The 18,654-nt window shown below is 37.3% G+C and overlaps 1 protein-coding gene across 2 annotated transcripts in view; it reads left to right on the plus strand.

The window, feature by feature from the left end:
- Nucleotides 1-8,044, plus strand: part of MOB4 (MOB family member 4, phocein) — a 59,850-nt gene extending 51,806 nt beyond the window's left edge. Inside the window, exons 7-9 of one of the 2 annotated variants that reach the window (XM_049888910.1) lie at nucleotides 2,903-2,982; nucleotides 4,069-4,180; nucleotides 4,293-6,804. In XM_049888910.1, the coding sequence (XP_049744867.1) occupies nucleotides 2,903-2,982; nucleotides 4,069-4,180; nucleotides 4,293-4,424 (324 nt within the window). In that variant the 3' untranslated portion in view covers nucleotides 4,425-6,804. Of the gene's footprint in view, nucleotides 1-2,902; nucleotides 2,983-4,068; nucleotides 4,181-4,292 lie in introns of both variants that reach the window. The other variant, XM_049888908.1, reaches the window with a different exon arrangement.
- The last annotated feature ends 10,610 nt before the right edge of the window (nucleotides 8,045-18,654 follow it).

Here is an 18,654-nt window from a genome sequence, read left to right on the forward strand (position 1 = left end):
ATGAGATACTGCTTCACACTTTTAGAATGGCTAAAATATAAGAATCAGACAGTAACAAACGTTAGCAAGGATGTGGAGAAATTGGAACCCTTGTACGTTGGTGGTGGTATTGTAAAATGCTGCAGGCCTTTTGGAGAACAGGTTGGCAAATCCTCAAAATTATAAACGAAGTTACCATGTGAATCAGCAATTCCACTCCTAGGTGTGTGCCAAAGAGAAATGAAAACATGTTCACACCAAAAATTTGTGCACTAATATTCATAGTAGCATATTCATAACAGCCAAAGAGTGGAAGCAATCAAATGTCCATCAGCTGATGAGTGGCTAAACAAAATGCGGTATATCCCTACCATGGAGTATTACTCGGTCATAAAAAGGAACGAAGTAATGATTTATGTTGCAACGTGGATAAATCTTGAAAATATTGTTAAGTGATGGATGCCAGACACACACACACACAAAAAAAGCCACTGCCATTGAGTCAATTTCGACTCATAGCAACCCTATAGGACAGAGTAGAACGGCCCATACGGTTTCCAAGAAGCACCTGGTGGATTTGAACTGCTGAGCTTTTGGTTAGCAGCTGTAGCTCTTAACCACTCTACCACCAGGGTTTCAAAAGGTCACATGTTATATAATTACATTTTTATGAAATATCCAGAATTGGCAAATCCAGAGACAGGAAGTAGGATTAATGGTTGCTTAGGGCTGGGGAGAGGTGGGATTGGGAAGTGACTGCTAATGAGTACAGGGTTTCTTTTAGGGGTGAAGAAAATGTTCTAGAATTTGATAGAGGTAATTGTGTACAACTTTATGAATATACTAAAAACTACTGAATTGTATACTTCAAAAGGGTAAATTTTATATGTGAGTTATGTCTTAAAGTAGCTCATTGATCATTTTATATCAATTACATGTTGAAATGATAATATTTTGGACATATTGGGCCAAATAAAATACATCATAAAAATTAATTTTACCTGTTTCTTTGTACTATTTTGATGTGGCTACTAGAAAATTTTAAATTCCATGTGTGGTTTGTATTATATTATGTCTAGCACTGATTTAATGATTGTAAACTGTTCTGTGGTACACTCAAATGACCAGTGTGAGGACCACAATGACACAGGATTATTTGTTTTTGACCAAATCACCTGTAATCATACGTCTGGAGAAAGATAATTTTTTTTTCCAGTAAACTCTGCTCCTAATACTGTTCTAGGCAATAAATACACTAAATGTAAATTCCTGTGGATTTATAGTTAGAAGAATACATTTTTTTATTGTTTAGAAAAATCTTCATGTATTTGTCATGCACATTTTTTTTTTTTTCTTATACTAAGCCAGGACCCCTGGTGGAGTGGTGGTTAAGAGCTCGCTTGGCTCCTAACCAAAAGGTTAGCAATTCAAGTCCACCAGCCACTCCTTGGAAACCCTGTGGGGCAGTTCTACTCTGTCCTGTAGGGTTGCTATGAGTTGGAATCTACTCGACCGCAGCGGGTTTGGTTTTTTTTTAAATATTAAGTCATATATTTAAGTGGTTATTATTTTGCATTTCTGAACACCAACTTCAGTCTCAATCCTTGAAAAATAATCTAATTTCTGGGTAGAGCTAGAGTCATTGTTATTCCTTTCTGTAGTCACCCCCCCCCCACTTCATTCCCAATTCTTTCTCTTGATGCTCCTCCCTATTTACCCTTGGAAACCCTGGTGGCTTAGTGGTTAAGTGCTATGGCTGCTAACCTAAAGGTCAGCAGTTTGAATCCACCAGGCACTTCTTGGAAACTATGGGGCAGTTGTACCCTGTCCTATAGTGTTGCTACGTGTCAGAATCAACTTGAGGGCAACGGGTTTATCTACCCTTAGGAGGACAGGGTGAGGCTGGGAGAATTACTTCACAGCTTTATTTTTCCTTTAGTAGGTTTACTGATTTACTATGAGACAGTAGGTTTGTTTCTGATTCATGAAATAGAATAAGATAGATTTATTAAAATGTAAAGACACTTAGAATTTCATGTTAAAATTAGAAGTGGTTCAAGGTGGAAAATTCTTTAGAGAGATGCTAGATTGGAAATAGAGTGCCAGAGACATTTTTTCTAGGGTGTAACAAGGCAGTGATCCTTGGAACTATCTGTGAAAAAAGGCTTCTGGGCAGCTTGGTAAAGTATAAGTCAGTAGACCAGGAATTAGCATATCTGGGTTATAGTTTTGAGTCTTTCCTGGCTGTATGATCTTGGTTAAGTCATTGAGCATTCTAAGCCTCAGATTCCTCATTTGTAAAGCCAGAGAATTGGATTAGATAATTAGGTGTTCTTTCCGGCTCTAAACATTGTTTTCTTCTAGGTACAACATTAGGATTGAGAAAATGGGAGACTGGGTCATGTATCTGGTGGAAACCTGACAGTATAGTTCATGGGGATAATAAAGCCTTATTTATTGGTATAATGCAGGTATTCCCCGATTTATGACGTATTCGAGTTATGGCAAACCACACTTAACAACCGTCCTTTTGCTTTTTGTGTATGTGCATTTTATCATTAGTAATCTGTACTGTGTACAGTGTTGCAGCACGTAATTTGCTGATATCATTCTCAGGTGTTCAATATTATGATTAATTAAGATAGTGATAATAAAAGGCAATAATAATGAAAACTAAAAAAAAAATGAGGTATTTGACTAATGTCAGAACTGACTTACAATGGAGTTGTCATAATGGAACCCCATCGTAAGTTGAGGACTACCTATATTGCATTTTATATTCTCTCTAAAATTGTATAGTCTCTCTCAAATTTTCCTAGAATATGCTCAGGTCTTTGGAATAAGATACCCATGTAACAAATATACCTAATCTAAGAGGTAGGGCTCTTTGGTAATAACATATTTATATCCTTTCTTTTTATAGTGTCCTGCTATAGACTACACTAGGCACACGCTTGATGGTGCTGCCTGTCTTCTGAATAGCAATAAATATTTTCCCAGCAGGTAAACACAACTTAAATGTGGTATAAAACATTTTGGATTTAATTTAAAAGGCCGGTGTTTTAAAACTAAAATTAGGTTGCTGACTAATGTGTTGTATTCTTAAAAAAAATTTTTTTTTTGCTGTTGTATATTTGACTCAGAAATTACTTAAGTTTTGAAATTAGAGTCATGGTTAACTAAAGGCAGCAGGATTTGGCTTTCAAGGCTTAGAGACGCTTTTCATTAAGGCTAGTCCCAGCTGCTGTCCCTCATTCTCGAAGACTCTTCTTCTCATGCCTTAGGGTTACCCAGTGAATCTCTGGTAGTCAGCCCCTCCTTACATAGCATGCCTAAAGAGTAGACTTTCCTCAGCGGAACTGCTTGGTTTTGAAGAATTCCTTAGCTGTGCCTGCGGATTTTGAAGATCTACAAAGAAACCTGTGTACACTATACTGTGTCATCATTGAGGTCTCGAAGAACAGTCCAGGACCCTTGTTTATTTCGTTTAGATATTTGGTACCAGGTGGATGGATTTGGAGATGTATTTTCTGAAATAAAATTAGCTCCAAAGAGCTCGTACGAAATACATGTTTTAAAAAAAAAATACTGATTTGCTTCAATATCCTGTGTGCATTAAAAAAAAAAGAATACTAGAAATACGAAATTTTTATTTAAAAAAAAAAAGGAAACACAATAACCCAGTTCTGTAGAATAAAACAACAATTCAGTAGTTTTATTCACTGTTTCCAACTCGACAGCAGTGGGTTAGTGACAAAGTATTAATGTCTTAAGTGTATCTTTTGTTAAGTTTTGAATTGTCAGATTCATTTTAATATAATAACACTGCATTAAACTTTAACAGAGTTTCAAAACTATAATAGTGTATCTAATTTAGGGAGTGTGGTTAGGTAGAAAGAGCACTGGCCCAGGAGTGAAGAACTGGGATTCCAATCCTGCCCCTGCCACTTACAGGCACTGTGACCTTGGGCTAGTCACATATTTTCCTTAGGTTTTAATTTCTGCTTTTGTGAAATGAGAAGATTGGACTGTATTGTTCCTAAGATCATCTCCAGCTCTGTGAATCTATTTTTTCTTTTCCATTTATAGGGTTAGCATAAAAGAGTCATCTGTAGCAAAACTAGGATCAGTGTGCCGTAGGATTTATAGAATATTTTCACATGCTTATTTTCATCACCGGCAGATATTTGATGAATATGAAGTAAGTATATTTCTCTATTTACCCTGATGCATTCTTATCAGAATGACAATAATATATTTTGATATTATTCATTGTTTTGGTCTGAGATAATAACACTTTTTTTTCTCTACAGAATGAGACATTTTTGTGTCATCGGTTTACTAAATTTGTGATGAAATATAATTTGATGTCCAAGGATAACCTGATTGTACCAATTTTAGAAGACGAAGTACAGAATTCAGTTTCTGGAGAAAGTGAAGCTTGAAAGGAATCACAGGAAAATGTACTGGACACATAATTAACATTAATTATGTACTGTATATATATCATTTTAGACACATCAATCATGTATCCATATTATAGCTTCTTTGTTTAGTATAGGTTTTTGTATGCTGTGTGTTGCCTTTTAAAATGGGAAATACTTTTTAAGTTATTCATGAGCTGTGTATTCACTGGTGTGGCACTCATGGTTTTTAAATAAGATTAGTATTATCTGTTTATAATGCCTGTTAATAAAAGGATTTACAGTTTGGTAAAATTGCTGCTAAACAATCATTGGATCACAATCCTTATCAGATAAACCCATCTATAAAAGATGAGTGAGCTTGAGGTTTCGCACAAGCCATTTACTAAAGAAGTAGTAACATTTCCTTTGGTTTCACCCTAGTTTAGATATCCTAGAAAATTCCGTAGTACATACATAGTTCAGTCTTAACCGTTAATTTTTCAGAAATGACAAAAATATTTTAAAGTTCTGTTTATATTTTTTGATATGCATATATGATTGTGTATATCCAAATATTAAAATGCAAATGAAATCGTAGTTAAATAATCTTAATATGCTACATAAAGCATATTCTTGGCCAGCATAATTGGAAAGGATTTACCTTTCTTCAGTAGTGGACTGTTACATATAAGATGATGATAAGGGACATAGATGATGTTCCTACCAAAAAACCCACCTGGCCCGCCCCTTCTCCTCAACTCCCTTAACCCTCTTCCTGAACTGCATTAGCTTAGAAGCTCTTCACCAAACTGTTATTTAGTGGCGGCTTATACATATTTATGTTTGTATTAATTGCTTACAGATTATACCTCATTTTAGCAATTACAGTACACTACAAGAAAAATGTATTGACACAGGCTTTTACCTTTGTTTCGCTCGATTGTTCTAACTACTTGGAAAACAGTCTTTAAGATAGTTTAACTCCTCCTGTTAGTAATATTAATCTTTTCATCTATCTGGGCAGCATTTATATAGAGTTGAAAAACTATTGTAGTATTTATTTTGTATCCCCTGCCCACGATTTGTGTTTGAATTATATGCACATTTTTGTGTCCTCAGTGATTTGCAGTAATTCATAGGTTCCAAGTGTATTGATGAATGGTCATATATTTTTTGGACTTTGTTAAAATTCAGTGTCTTCAGAAGGATTCAACTGCAGATTTAACAATCTAATTATTGAATGCAGTTTTTAACAAAGCATTGGAGGTCTTATTGCCAAATTGATTTTAACGAGGTACTAAGAATGAAAAAATTGTACATATAGTGAAGAAAATATTGAAATCCATCTCTTGAACGGATTTAACAGACATGGGAAACTTTCATTTAAAATGGTAATGTTGAAATGAAGATGAAATGTATTCATCTTCATTTTTTTTTCCAATTTTGAGGAAATAATTTATACAATATTATGAGACAAGTGTGTACAGCAAAAATGTGGGAAGTAGCATACGGGGAGTGTATATAGAGTTTATGCCTTTCCAAGCCTGCCTGTGTATTTGGCTTTGAGCAGTGCTGTCCCAGAATATAGTCATTATTGAGTCCCAATCCACAGCTATCTTCTAAGAAGTTTTATGTTCACAGTGAAAGAGTGTTGATTTTGAAATGATGCATTTATAAGCCAATGGGATAGTAATTTTTAAATGCACTTGCTAAATATTGAGAGACTAAATTACTAAGTTAATAAATTATATATGGCAATGGAGCTGCTTGCTCCAGGTGTCTCACAGTGAATTTCTATTGCTTGACTATTGATGAAGATTTGAACTAAGGCAGGGACTAGGGTTGGTGATCTAGCTTAGTATTTTGAAACACATTTTGAATAATATGGCTTGGTGTTAATGGGGAAATAAAATATGATTTTTTTGTCCTACTCATTCCATCTACCCTATACTGTATGTTTGGAATTGATCATAAAAAAAATTCCCCAAAAGAAAACATCACTTTGTAGTCTTGCTTTTGTGTTCATATTGACATCTCATTCATGTTTATTACACTGAGGTTGATTCATTATACTAGGTAAGACTTAAATGAAACAGTTGCTGTCTTTCCTTAATGCTGTTTACAGAATTTTGAAAATGTATCTGCACGTACCTAAGAGGTATTACATAAATTAGTGAGCCTGGAAAACCATTGATTTACAAAGTAGGTGTTCTAAAAAGGGGAAATATGATAGAGAAGTTAGGCTCTACTTCTGTTGGCTGAAATTATCCTCTATAAATCCGAAAGTTAAAATTAATTATTTTCTTTCCATAAAATTATTTTGACCACAGAGTCAACTCTTTTATCATATCAGGGAAATGGCTAACTTTTGCTAATTTATGTTTCCATAAGTAACTGTAGTTCTTTTTTGTATATAGATTTTGTTTACTCTGACTTGAAATGTTAGTTTGCATTTCTGCATCAGTTTTTCAGTTAAATTCTTAATGACTTAACAGTTTTTAATATCAGAATAAAATTAAAAAAGTCATGGTTACATTGTAGTAAGGCCTGTGTCATGGTTACAGATACATTTACCGACTGACTCTAATAGAAGAACCAATTATTTTTTCCCTTGGATACTTTGTCCTACTCTGTATATGATGACTTCCCCCCACCCCCCGAAGGGCTTCCTATAATTTAATTAGAGCAGTTAAATTCTAAATTTTATGTAATTTATTTTGTGAATACATCTTGAATGTGCTAAAGGTTTCTTAGTGTAGTTCTGCCATGCTATGATACTGTTTCTGTGGAAATAGTTAATTTCTTGAATGCAACTAATTAGTAACTAAGCAAGACAGTACGGATGTATTGGTACAACATATGCAGCAGTTTCAGATGATCAAAACATGAAAACCCATTGCCTCCGAGTCAGTTCCGACTCATAGCAACATTACAGGACAGTGTAGACCTGCCCCATAGCATAGGGTTTCCAAGGCTGTAATCTTCACAGAAGCAGACTGCTACATCTCCCGCAGAGTGGCTGGTAGGTTCAAACTGCCAAGCTTTTGGCTAGCAGCCCAGTGCTTAACCACTGCGACACCAGGGCTCCTTCCATGCATGATTAGTAGGTTATATTATAAAATCAAAACTACCAAGTGAATCCACTGGAGAGAGTTGTACCACCCATCTAACAAATGAGGAGTGTCACTCTTAAAATTGGGGATGCCTGGGTAGGTTATGTGGGGCTGGGAATCTAAAGTACTCCATTTGTGTGATTTTTCTGCTGTTTCTTTTTGTAGCACAAAAAACTTCATATCAAGTATGAGAAACATAATTAAGCAAAGAGAATAGTAAATTTTCATAATCACCTAGATTTCTAAAATGATATCAGTTATGTTTCTAATATTAATTTCAGGATTAATTGTGATGTTGACATTCAAAACTAGTAAGATATTGATTCAGTTTTTAGTGAAATCAGGATTTTATCCTCATCTGGGTTTCTGATACAGACCTTGATAGGGGCAGTTTATAATTCCACAAAGAGTGTGTTTACCACTTCATTTCTGGTGGAAAGACCACATATGAGCCACCTGTATTTTATATAACAATTAGAAATCTTCACTTAAAAATTATAGTTTATGTTACAGATCATAGGATCATCTCTGCCTTTTTTGATGCAATATCAAAAGAACATGCTCTTTCAATGTGATTATTTTATGTAGAAGAATTTTTTATATCTCTTCAGGTATTTGCTGATTTTTAAATACTTTTTTTCTTAGAGTCTAGAAGAGAATGCTAGTTGTTTTTTAAAAAATGCTTTATTCCTTATTCTGAAAGTAACAGGTTAAATCAAGTAGGAATGATAGGATTCTGTCCTTGTACTTTCTCCTCACCTCCCTTAGAGATGTGTTGAAGGGAGTAGCCAGAGGAATAAGAAGACCCCAGATGTGAGGAAATCGGTATACACATTCTACACTAGTGAAGGAGATACCCTCCTCACCCAGTTCCCCTCACTGAATAGGAACCCTTTGAATTTTGTGAGTAAATCCCTACTTGTTTGTTGTTAGGTGCTGTGGAATCAGTTCCAACTCACAGCAGACTTATTACAACAGAATGAAACTCTGCCTGGTCCCGCACCGCGCTCACAATCACTATGCTTGAGCCCATTGTTGCTGCCACTGTGTTAGTCCATCTCTTTGAGGGTCTTTCACTTTTTCACTGATCCTCTGCTTTACCAAGCATGATGGCCTTCTCTAGGGACTGATCCCTCTTGATAACATGTCCAAAGTATGTGTGAGATGAAGTCTCACCATCCTTGCCTCTAAGGAACATTCTGGTAGTACTTCTTCCAAGACAGATTTGTTCATTCTGGCAGTCCGTGGTATATTCAACATTCTACGCATTCATTCTTCTTTGGTCTTCCTTATTCATTGTCCAGCTTTCGTATGTATATGAGGCAATTGAAAATACCATGGCTTGGGCCAGGGGCACATTAGTCCTACCCTAAAAAAAAAAAAGTCATCATGTTTTTAAAACTATTGTGTATAATAAGAGAAATGCTTGCCTTGATTTGAGTAATGTATTAAACCCTTTTGAATATTTGGTGCTTTTGGTTTTAAATGTGTTTTGACAAATGGAGATCTTGGCCCTCTCCCCACCCAGCATTCTGCTTGTTGAGATCCCATGTTAGTGACTGTATTCCTTTCCTATGGCTGTTGTAACAAATTACTACAAACAGTGGCTTAACAACACACATTCTCTCGCAGTTCTGGGCCAAAAATCCAAAATCAATTTTAATAAAATCAAGGTATCTGTAGGGCTAGTTTTCTTCAGGAGGCTCTAGGAGAGAATGTCCATTGCCTCTTCCAGTTACCAGCATTCCTTCAATCTCCGTTCCTCCCATCTCTGCTTCTGTCATCACTGTGCCTTCTCTTCTCTTATATCTCCCCCTTCCTCTCTTACAAGGACACTTGTGATTGCATCTTTGGGCCCACCAGAGTAATCCAGGATACTCTCTTACCTCAAGATCCCTAACCATATCTGCAAAGTCCCTTTGCCATAAAAAGTAACATATTCATAGGCTACTTTAGGATTAGGAATTAGGATAGGGACATTTTAGGGGCCATTATTCTGCCTGCAATAGCAGTCCTCTCAAATTCATGCTGTTAATCTCAAAACTCCATGCTACTGATTTAATTTTTACTTTGATAGTGGTTGATCCTTTTTACTTCCTGTGTGCCGTGGTGCTTTTTATTTCCTACATAATGATGCACTTCTTTATGCCGCCCAATCACATGTGCTTCATTTAAGTCTTGGGTTGAAAAAGTGGAACTTGAGATCGTTCTCTGCAGATTACCATTTACTACCTCATCCTTGAATTGATCTGTTGATAACTAAATTTTTGGTATGATTATCCAGCCAGTTAATGAATAATTCTGATAATTTTGTTCAGAGACTTGTTCGGAATAGGAGAGATGAAAAAAAAAATGGGGTGGAAGAATGTTTTCCATTCCCCCCCCCCCCCCGCGCTTTGTACATGAAAAAATAAAGGGAAAGTTGAAAACTATAGATTCCTGGAGGCAGTACAGATACCTGAATACAGCCTTATTCCTTTATGGCATCACTCTTGAATCACTTGAGTTTGCTTTATTTTGGGAACTAAACCTAAAGCAATAGTTGGCCCAACTGAAAGGGCTCAGTTGTGCTGTTAAAGAGAGGGTAAGAAAACATATTTAGGGCTAGAAAAAGAAACTTAGAGATCATTGAGTTGAGCTTCCCTCTTCTGTTCTCTTGTTTTACAAGTTGTAAAATAAACCCAACAACAATAATACCAAGACCACAGAAATTAAATGATTGTCCAGGATTCCCACAGTTAGATAGTGACAATGTTGAGGCCTCAACTTCAAATCTCTGAGAGATGTGGAAGTTAATACAGAGGAGATGAAGAAGAGTTCATCTGATGTGACCTGGGAAACTAGCATCCTTTCTATATGAATATGATTTCTTGATAGTATGAGTGCTATAAAGACACACCATGAGGAAATTTCAATTCTCAAAACATCCAAGTTGCATTTTAACCAGATCTTGTGATTCCAATGGTAAATGATGAGATTTTTCTAGTTGGACCCAAAAATGTTTATTGTAGCCAGGGTTTAACATTGCAGTCATTGTCTCAGTCCCTGGGAGTAGGTTAGCATTTGGGAGTTGTATGAAACCTTTTTAGCTATTAGAGTATTTGGGATATCAATGCATAGTACGCGACATAGTACTATTTTCAGAGACTTCCAAAAACTCTTGACTTAACTCCAGGGTGTATCTTGATCACTGCTGTGATTTTGGCTGATTATAAACAGCGCTTTCTCCTGCTTACGATTCTATATTAAAAATAGGCAAGTCATCAACTGGCTAAAATCCCATCTGCCCTTAGTTTTCACTAGCTAATTTACAAGTATGCCAGAAACTTCACGATGTACCCATTCTTCCCCAGGGCTTCCTATATAGCCTAGAACTAGCCTTGGGGATTTCTCAAGTTGGACCTAATGTCCTTTGAGTTAGAATTTCACACTGCAATAATTATCACTTTGAGTCTTGCCTTCTGTTTATGCATCAAGTGATTTAATGTATGAAATTTCACATCATCACTCTGAGAAAATTCAGTCTATGATAATCTAGGCCTAGATGAGTGAATAAACTGAGAAGTTACAAACCACTAATGCAGATAACATTTCAAGAATGGCTTCTCTTAAGACGTTTCCCTGATAAGAATACATTCGTATCTGTCTAGTTAGGTAAGTGAATGAAGCATTTTGAAGACTGTATTTATGATCTTGGAAATGAATCAGGAAATAAGTTTTAGATAAGCTTTGTAAACAGAGCACAGCTTCCTAGAAGCTAAAAGTGAGACTACTGGGGAAGAAAGAAAACATGTTTGCGTAAATTATATAGGGCTGCCCTAATGAAATACCACTAAGTGAACGCTTTAAAGAGCAGGAATTTATTCCCTCACAGCTCTGGAGGCTGGAAGTCCCAGTTCAGGGTGTCAGCTCTAGTGGAAGGTCCTTCTTTGTCTCTTTCAGCCTCTAGTAGCTGCTGGCAATCCTTAGCATTCCTGAGTTTGTAGATGCATCTGCCTCCATCCTCCCATGGCCTCTCCCACTGTATGTCTGTCTCTCTGTGTCTGTACTCCCCCTTATAAGATACCACATGAGAGATTAAGGAGCTCTGGTGGTGCCACAGTTAAGCACTTGGCTGCTAAACAAAAAGTTGGCAGTTTGAACCCACCCAGCAGCTCTGCAGGAGAAAGACCTGGCCATCTGCTCCTGTAAAGATTTCAGTCTAGAAAACCCTATGGGGCAATTCCGCTCTGCCACGTGGGATCAGTATGAGTCCAAATGGACTCTACAACACCTACAACAACAGAAGAGATTAAATATAGTACAAGTTCTGTGACCTCGTTAACATAACATAAAAAAAACCCCTGTTTCCAAACAGAATCACGTTCACAGGTACAGGGGTTAGGGCTTATATATATTTTGGGAGGACACAATTCAATCCATAATAATGTTTGTGACTTCAAAAGCAAAGGAATTGGTTACGAAAAAGTGCATTTGCAAGTATGGGCTTTCAATTTCTCCCAAGTAACTTTGGAATATCTTGCAATTTATACTTTTTCAATTCTATATTTTATTGTTACTTTGTGAAAATTCTATGTCTATAAAGTATTTTCACTGAGTAGCATAAAAGTTGAGTTTATAATAATGGCTTATGTTAATATCTATCATGGCTTGCTGGAGACAATAAATCTTGGCAACATCCTCTTTTTGTTTTAATTGTATGATTCCATTTATACGAAATGTCCTGAATAAGCAAATCCATAAAGACTAAAAGTATCTTACCAGGGTCTGGGGTAGCCGGAAATGGGGACTGACAGCTAATGGGTACAGGGTTTCTTTTTGGGGGTGATGAAAATGTTTTGGGAATAGATAGTGGTGATGTTTACGCAAATTTGTGAATATACTAAAAACCACTGAATGGTTTTGAGTGCACTTTAAAAGGGTGAATTTTATGGTATATGAATTATATCTCAATTTTTAATATACAAAAGAAACATTGATGCCTGGTCTCTATTCCGAGCAATTCAATCCAAATACCTGGGGGTGAGGCTTGGGCATCTGAATGTTTTAAGGCTCTCTGGTGATTTAAAAAAAAAAAAAATTATTTTGTTGTTGTTGAGAATATACACAGCAGATCATACACCAGTTAAAGTTTCTACATGTACCATTTAGTGATACTGATTACATTCTTCAAGTTGTGCAACCTCTCTCACCCTGTAGTTCCGAGCTGTTCCTCCCCTATTAACACAAATTGACTGCCCCCTAAGGTTCTTAACTAATCTTTTGAGTTGCTGTTGTCAATTTGATCCCATACAGATAGATCTTAAAAGAGCATAATGTTCAAGACAGACTTCTTTTTTTTTTTTTTTTTTAACTGATTAAACTATTGGTTAGCTTTAAGAAGAATTCAGGGAATATTTTTGGTTTAAGGTTTAAAGATTATCTTAGGACAATAGTTTCAGGGGTTCAACCTTCATGGCTCTAGGAAGTCTGAAGTCCATGAGAATCTGAAATTCTGCATTTTCCCCCTTTTGATCAGGATCCCTCCATGGACTCTTTGATCAAAAGGTTTGGTAAAGATAGCCAGAAACCATCCAATTCTTTTGGTCTCAACGCAAAGGAAACAGTTTCAACAACTTAAAACACCCTTTTTGCTTATTCACATTAACAAGAAGCTTTTTTCTTAGCCATATTCACAGCAACCCATCCATTTAGCAATCAATGAGGATTTCCCTTTAATACTGCATATATTTTTAGTTCCCTCTTTTTAACGTTGATGTAGTTAAATATGTTCTTTTTATAACGGGACCTAAGTAACTCCAATGATTTGGAGGAATCAGGAGAGGGATTTTTCAAGCATTGCTTAGGGCAGGGAAGACATAGTGTGGTACATGGCAAAATGAGCTTGTTCAAGGTTGGTAAGGCGGTTATGGAAGGAATGAATGGGGTTCCCTATTTCTAAATAGAATGCCAAATTTAGGGCAAAGGTGGAGACTTTGTTATTTTAATTAAATTCCAGCTCCCAGATATAGAATGGAGAAATGACTGTGGAAAGAACCCATCAGTTTAGGATGGAAAGCTCAGATTTAGCAGGATAATCGCAAGTAGAATGTGACCATATTGATTTGTATCATTTCTGAGGCATTCGGAGAGACCACAGTCTGTGAAGTGGGGTATTAAGTGTCATGAAGAGGGCCTCTCAAGTGAGCCTTACTGGCTGTTAAAGCCCTCCAAAACCTAGAGGTTACTTTCACTGTCAGTTTTCACACTCGACTGATGCGCAAGTGAAGATTCTAGGGCTTGTCAGTACCCTAGAGCTCATTATATACCAGTTGCTGACAAGTCGATGCTCTTTCATGGCAACCCCATGTGTGTCAGAGTAGAACTGTGCTCCAGAAAACAACGGCTAATTTTTTTGGAAGTAGATTGCCAGGCCTTTCTTTGAGGCAACTCTGGGTGACTTGAACCTCCAACCTTTCAGTTAGCAGCCAAACGCTTAACTGTTTGCACCCCGCCCCCCCCGCCCCCCCCGGCACTCCAGAGCTTATATACAAACTCAGAAATAAAAATCGTTACTCAAGTAGGATCAGAATGGAGCATGAAAAATGACCAAGATGCATGGCCCGGAAATGAAGTGGTGACAGTGAAAGGGAGGCCATATGGAGGGCGACTGTCAGGGTACAATTCTCTTGATGCAAATGCTCTCTCCACCTACAGGAGAGTTTTCCATCTTTGTGAGTTCCCTATTGCCATCTCTCCTGATGCCCATGACACCTGATAACCTCAGGTCCTGACGTGGCCATCTGCTGCTCTGCTCGGCCTGAGAGCCCTGGCCCTGTGCTTTCCAACACCTTCACATCAGGTCTTTGAAGACCTTTGTGGGCACCAGGTTCCACCCCACATCATACCAAGTTTATGAAAGTGGAGCCCCATTTCACATTAAATATAATTTTTTATATTTAAAAACTACTAAGTTTGAAAGGCTTCTTGTAATTTTCCCTTTAGGAAGTGGGCTGTCACTGGTCGCAGTTTACAACTGGCTGTGATTCCTCATCAGTCATCACATGTTCTCTGGAATTCCTTTGAATTGAGAAAAGCTAATCTACAAATGATTTCCAGAGTTGATGGCATTTTTATGAATAAAAGGAAATAATGTTGATATAACATGTTTATAGCTATCTAAACATTTCAATTTTTCAGTTTTCCTGTATTAGCGCCAACGTATATTTTTTTCTAGAGCTCAAATCTTTTTTGGTGGGGGACCCTGAAAAGTTCCTAGCTCTTCATGTTTAAAATGACCTACTTATATAACACAAGCACACCCTATTACTAGAAGCTATATTTTACCACATACCATTTGCTCAGGAAAGTCTTCCCTGCCTTTCTTGAGCATGTTACGTTCTTCTGTTATATGCTTTCCTAGGACATAACTGCTTCTCTGTAAGAGCATTTCCACCCACTGAAATTGCATAATTATTTCTATAATTACTCATTTACTATCTTTCTCCCCTGCTAGATAACTGACTCCATAAGGGCAAGACTATAAATTTTTGTTAAACAGAAGAGTACATGAGAGAGTGAACTGATCGATCCTATCACAGGGAGTCTGCTTCAGGGTGAGGCCTTCGTCCCTGACAGGAGCCTGAGCATCAAAAATGAAAAAGCATTCTTTTTTTTTAATAATTTTTATTGTGCTTTAAGTGAAAGTTTACAAATCAAGTCAGTCTCTCATACAAAAAGCGATATACACCCGTATACACCTTGCTACACACTCCCAATTACTCTCCCCCTAATGAGACAGCCTGCTCTCTCCCTCCACTCTCTCTTTTTGTGTCCTTTTTGCCAGCTTCTAACCCTCTCCACCCTCTCATCTCCCCTCCAGGCAGGAGATGCCAACAAAGTCTCAAGTGTCCACCTGATCCAAGAAGCTCACTCCTCACCAGCATCCCTCTCCAACCCATTATCCAGTCCAATCCATGTCTGAAGAGTTGGCTTTGGGAATGGTTCCTGTCCTGGGCCAACAGAAGGTCTGGGGGCCATGACCACCGGGGTCCTTCTAGTCTCAGTCAGACCATTAAGTCTGGTCTTATGAGAATTTGGGGTCTGCATCCCACTGCTCTCCTGCTACCTCAGGGGTTCTCTGTGGTGTTCCCTGTCAGGGCAGTCATCGGTTGTAGCCAGGCACCATCTAGTTCTTCTGGTCTCAGGATGATGTAGTCGCTGGTTCATGGGGCCGTTTCTGTCTCTTGGGCTCCTAATCACCTTGTGTCCCTGGTGTTCTTCATTCTCCTTTGAGCCAGGTGGGTTGAGACCCATTGATGCATCTTAGATGGCTGCTTGCTAGCGTTTAAGACCCCAGACGCCACTCTTCAAAGTGGGATGCAGAATGTTTTCTTAATAGATTTTATTATGCCAATTGACTTAGATGTCCCCTGAAACCATGGTCGCCAGACCCCTGCCCCTGCTACACTGGCCTTTGAAGCATTCAGTTTATTCAGGAAACTTCTTTGCTTTTGGTTTAGTCCAATTGTGCTGACCTCCCCTGTATTGTGTGCTGTCTTTCCCTTCAACTAAAGTAGTTCTTATCTACTATCTAATTTGTGAATACCCCTCTCCCACCCTCCCTCCCTCCCCACTCTCATAACCACAAAAGAATGTTTTCTTCTCAGTTTAAACTATTTCTCAAGTACTTATAATAGTGGTCTTATACAATATTTGTTCTTTTGGAACTGACTAATTTCACTCAGCATAATGCCTTCCAGGTTCCTCCATGTTATGAAATGTTTCACAGATTCCTCACTGTTGTTTATCGATGCGTAGTGTAAATACACCATAATTTATTTATTCATTCATCTGTTGATGGGCACCTTGGTTGCTTCCATCTTTTTGCTATTGTAAACAGTGCTGCAATAAACATGGGTGTGCATATATCTGTTCGTGTAAAGGCTCTTATTTCTCTAGCATATATTCTAAGGAGTGGGATTGCTGGATCATAGGGTAGTTCTACTTCTAACTTTTTAAGGAAGTGCCAAATGGATTTCCAAAGCGGTTGTACCATTTGACATTCCCACCAGCAGTGTAGAAGTGTTCCAATCTCTCCACAGCCTCTCCAATATTTATTCTTTTGTGTTTTTTGGATTAATGCCAGCCTTGTTGGAGTGAGATGAAATCTCATTGTGGTTTTGATCTGCATTTCTCTAATGGCTAATGATCGTGAACATTTCCTCATGTATCTGTTAGCTACCTGAATGTCTTCTGTAGTGAAGTGTCTATTCATATCTTTTGCCCATTTTTTAATTGGGTTATTTGTCTTTTTGCAGTTGAGTTTTTGCAGTATCATGTAGATTTTAGAGATAAGGTGCTGATCAGAAAGAAATGTCATAGCTGAAAACTTTTTCCCAGTCTGTAGGTAGTCTTTTTATTCTTTTGGTGAAGCCTTTGGATGAGCATAAGTGTTTGATTTTTAGGAGCTCCCAGTTGTCTAGCTTTTCTTCTATGTTCTTTATAATGTTTCGTATACTGTTTAAGCTTATGTATTAGGGCTCCTAACGTTTTACCTATTTTTTTCTTCCATGATCATTATTGTTTTAGATTTTATATTTAGGTCTTTGATCCATTTTGAGTTAGTTTTTGTGCATGGAGTGAGGTATGGGTCTTCTTTCATTTTTTTTGCAGATGGATATCCAGTTATGCCAGCACCATTTGTTAAAAAGACTGTCTTTTCCCCATTTAATTGACTTTGGGGCCTTTGTCAAATATCAACTGCTCTTATGTGGATGGATTTATGTCTGGATTCTCAATTCTGTTACATTGGTCCATGTATCTGTTGTTGTACCAGTACCGGGCTGTTTTGACTACTGTGGCAGTATAATAGGTTCTAAAATCAGGTAAAGTAAGGCCTCCCACTTTGTTCTTCTTTTTCAGTAATGCCGTGTTTATCCGGGGCCTCTTTCCCTTCCATATGAATTGGGGATTTGTTTCTCCATCTCACTAAAGAATGTCCTTGGGACTTGGATTGGAATTGCATTAAATCTACAGATCACTTTTGGTAGAATAGACTTTTTTATAATGTTAAGTCTTCCTATCCACGAGCAAGGTATGTTCTTCCACTTATGTAAGTCTCTTTTGGTTTCTTACAGAAGTGTACTGTAGTTTTCTTTGTATAAGTCTTTTACGTCTCTGGTAAGATTTATTCCTAAGTATTTTATCTTCTTGGGGGCTACTGTAAATGGCATTGATTTGGTGATTTCCTCTTTGACGTTCTTTTTGTTGATGTAGAGGAATCCAACTGATTTTTGCATGTTTATCTTATATCCCGACACTCTGCTGAACTCTTCTATTAGTTTCAGTAGTTTTCTGGAGGATTCCTTAGGGTTTTCTGTGGATAAGATCATGTCATCTGCAAATAGAGATACTTTTACTTCTTCCTTGCCAATCTGGATGCCCTGTATTTCTTTATCTAGCCTAATTGCTCTGGCTAGGACTTCCAGCACAATGTTGAATAAGAGTGGTGATAAAGGGCATCCTTGTCTGGTTCCGGATCTCAGTGGGAATGTTTTCAGGCTCTGTCCATTTAGGGTGATGTTGGCTGTTGGCTTTGTATAAATGCCTTTTATTATGTTGAGAAATTTTCCTTCTATTCCTATTTTGCTGAGAGTTTTTATCATGAGTGTTGAACTTTGTCAAATGCCTTTTCTGCAACAATTGATAAAATCATGTGATTCTTGTCTTTTGTTTTATTTATGTGGTGGATTACATTAATTTTTTTCTAATGTTGAACCATTCCTCCATACCTGGTATGAATCCCACTTGGTCATGATGAATTATTTTTTTGATATGTTGTTGAATTCTATTGGGTAGAATTTTGTTGAGGATTTTTGCATCTACATTCATGAGGGATATAGGTCTATAATTTTCTTCTCTTGTGTCTTTACCTGGTTTTGGTATCAGGGATATGGTGGCTTCATGGAAGGAGTTTGGGAGTATTCCGTCCTTTTCTATGCTCTGAAATACCTTTAGTAGTAGTGGTGTTAACTCTTCTCTGAAAGTTTGGTAGAACTCTGCAGTGAAGCCATCCAGACCAGGGCTTTTTTTTGTTGGGAGTTTTTTGATTACCTTTTCAATCTCTTCTTTTGTTATGGGTCTATTTAGTTGTTCTACCTCTGTTTGTGTTAGTT

This window comes from Elephas maximus, chromosome 6 (assembly GCF_024166365.1).
Source record: "Elephas maximus indicus isolate mEleMax1 chromosome 6, mEleMax1 primary haplotype, whole genome shotgun sequence".
NCBI lineage: Eukaryota > Metazoa > Chordata > Mammalia > Proboscidea > Elephantidae > Elephas > Elephas maximus.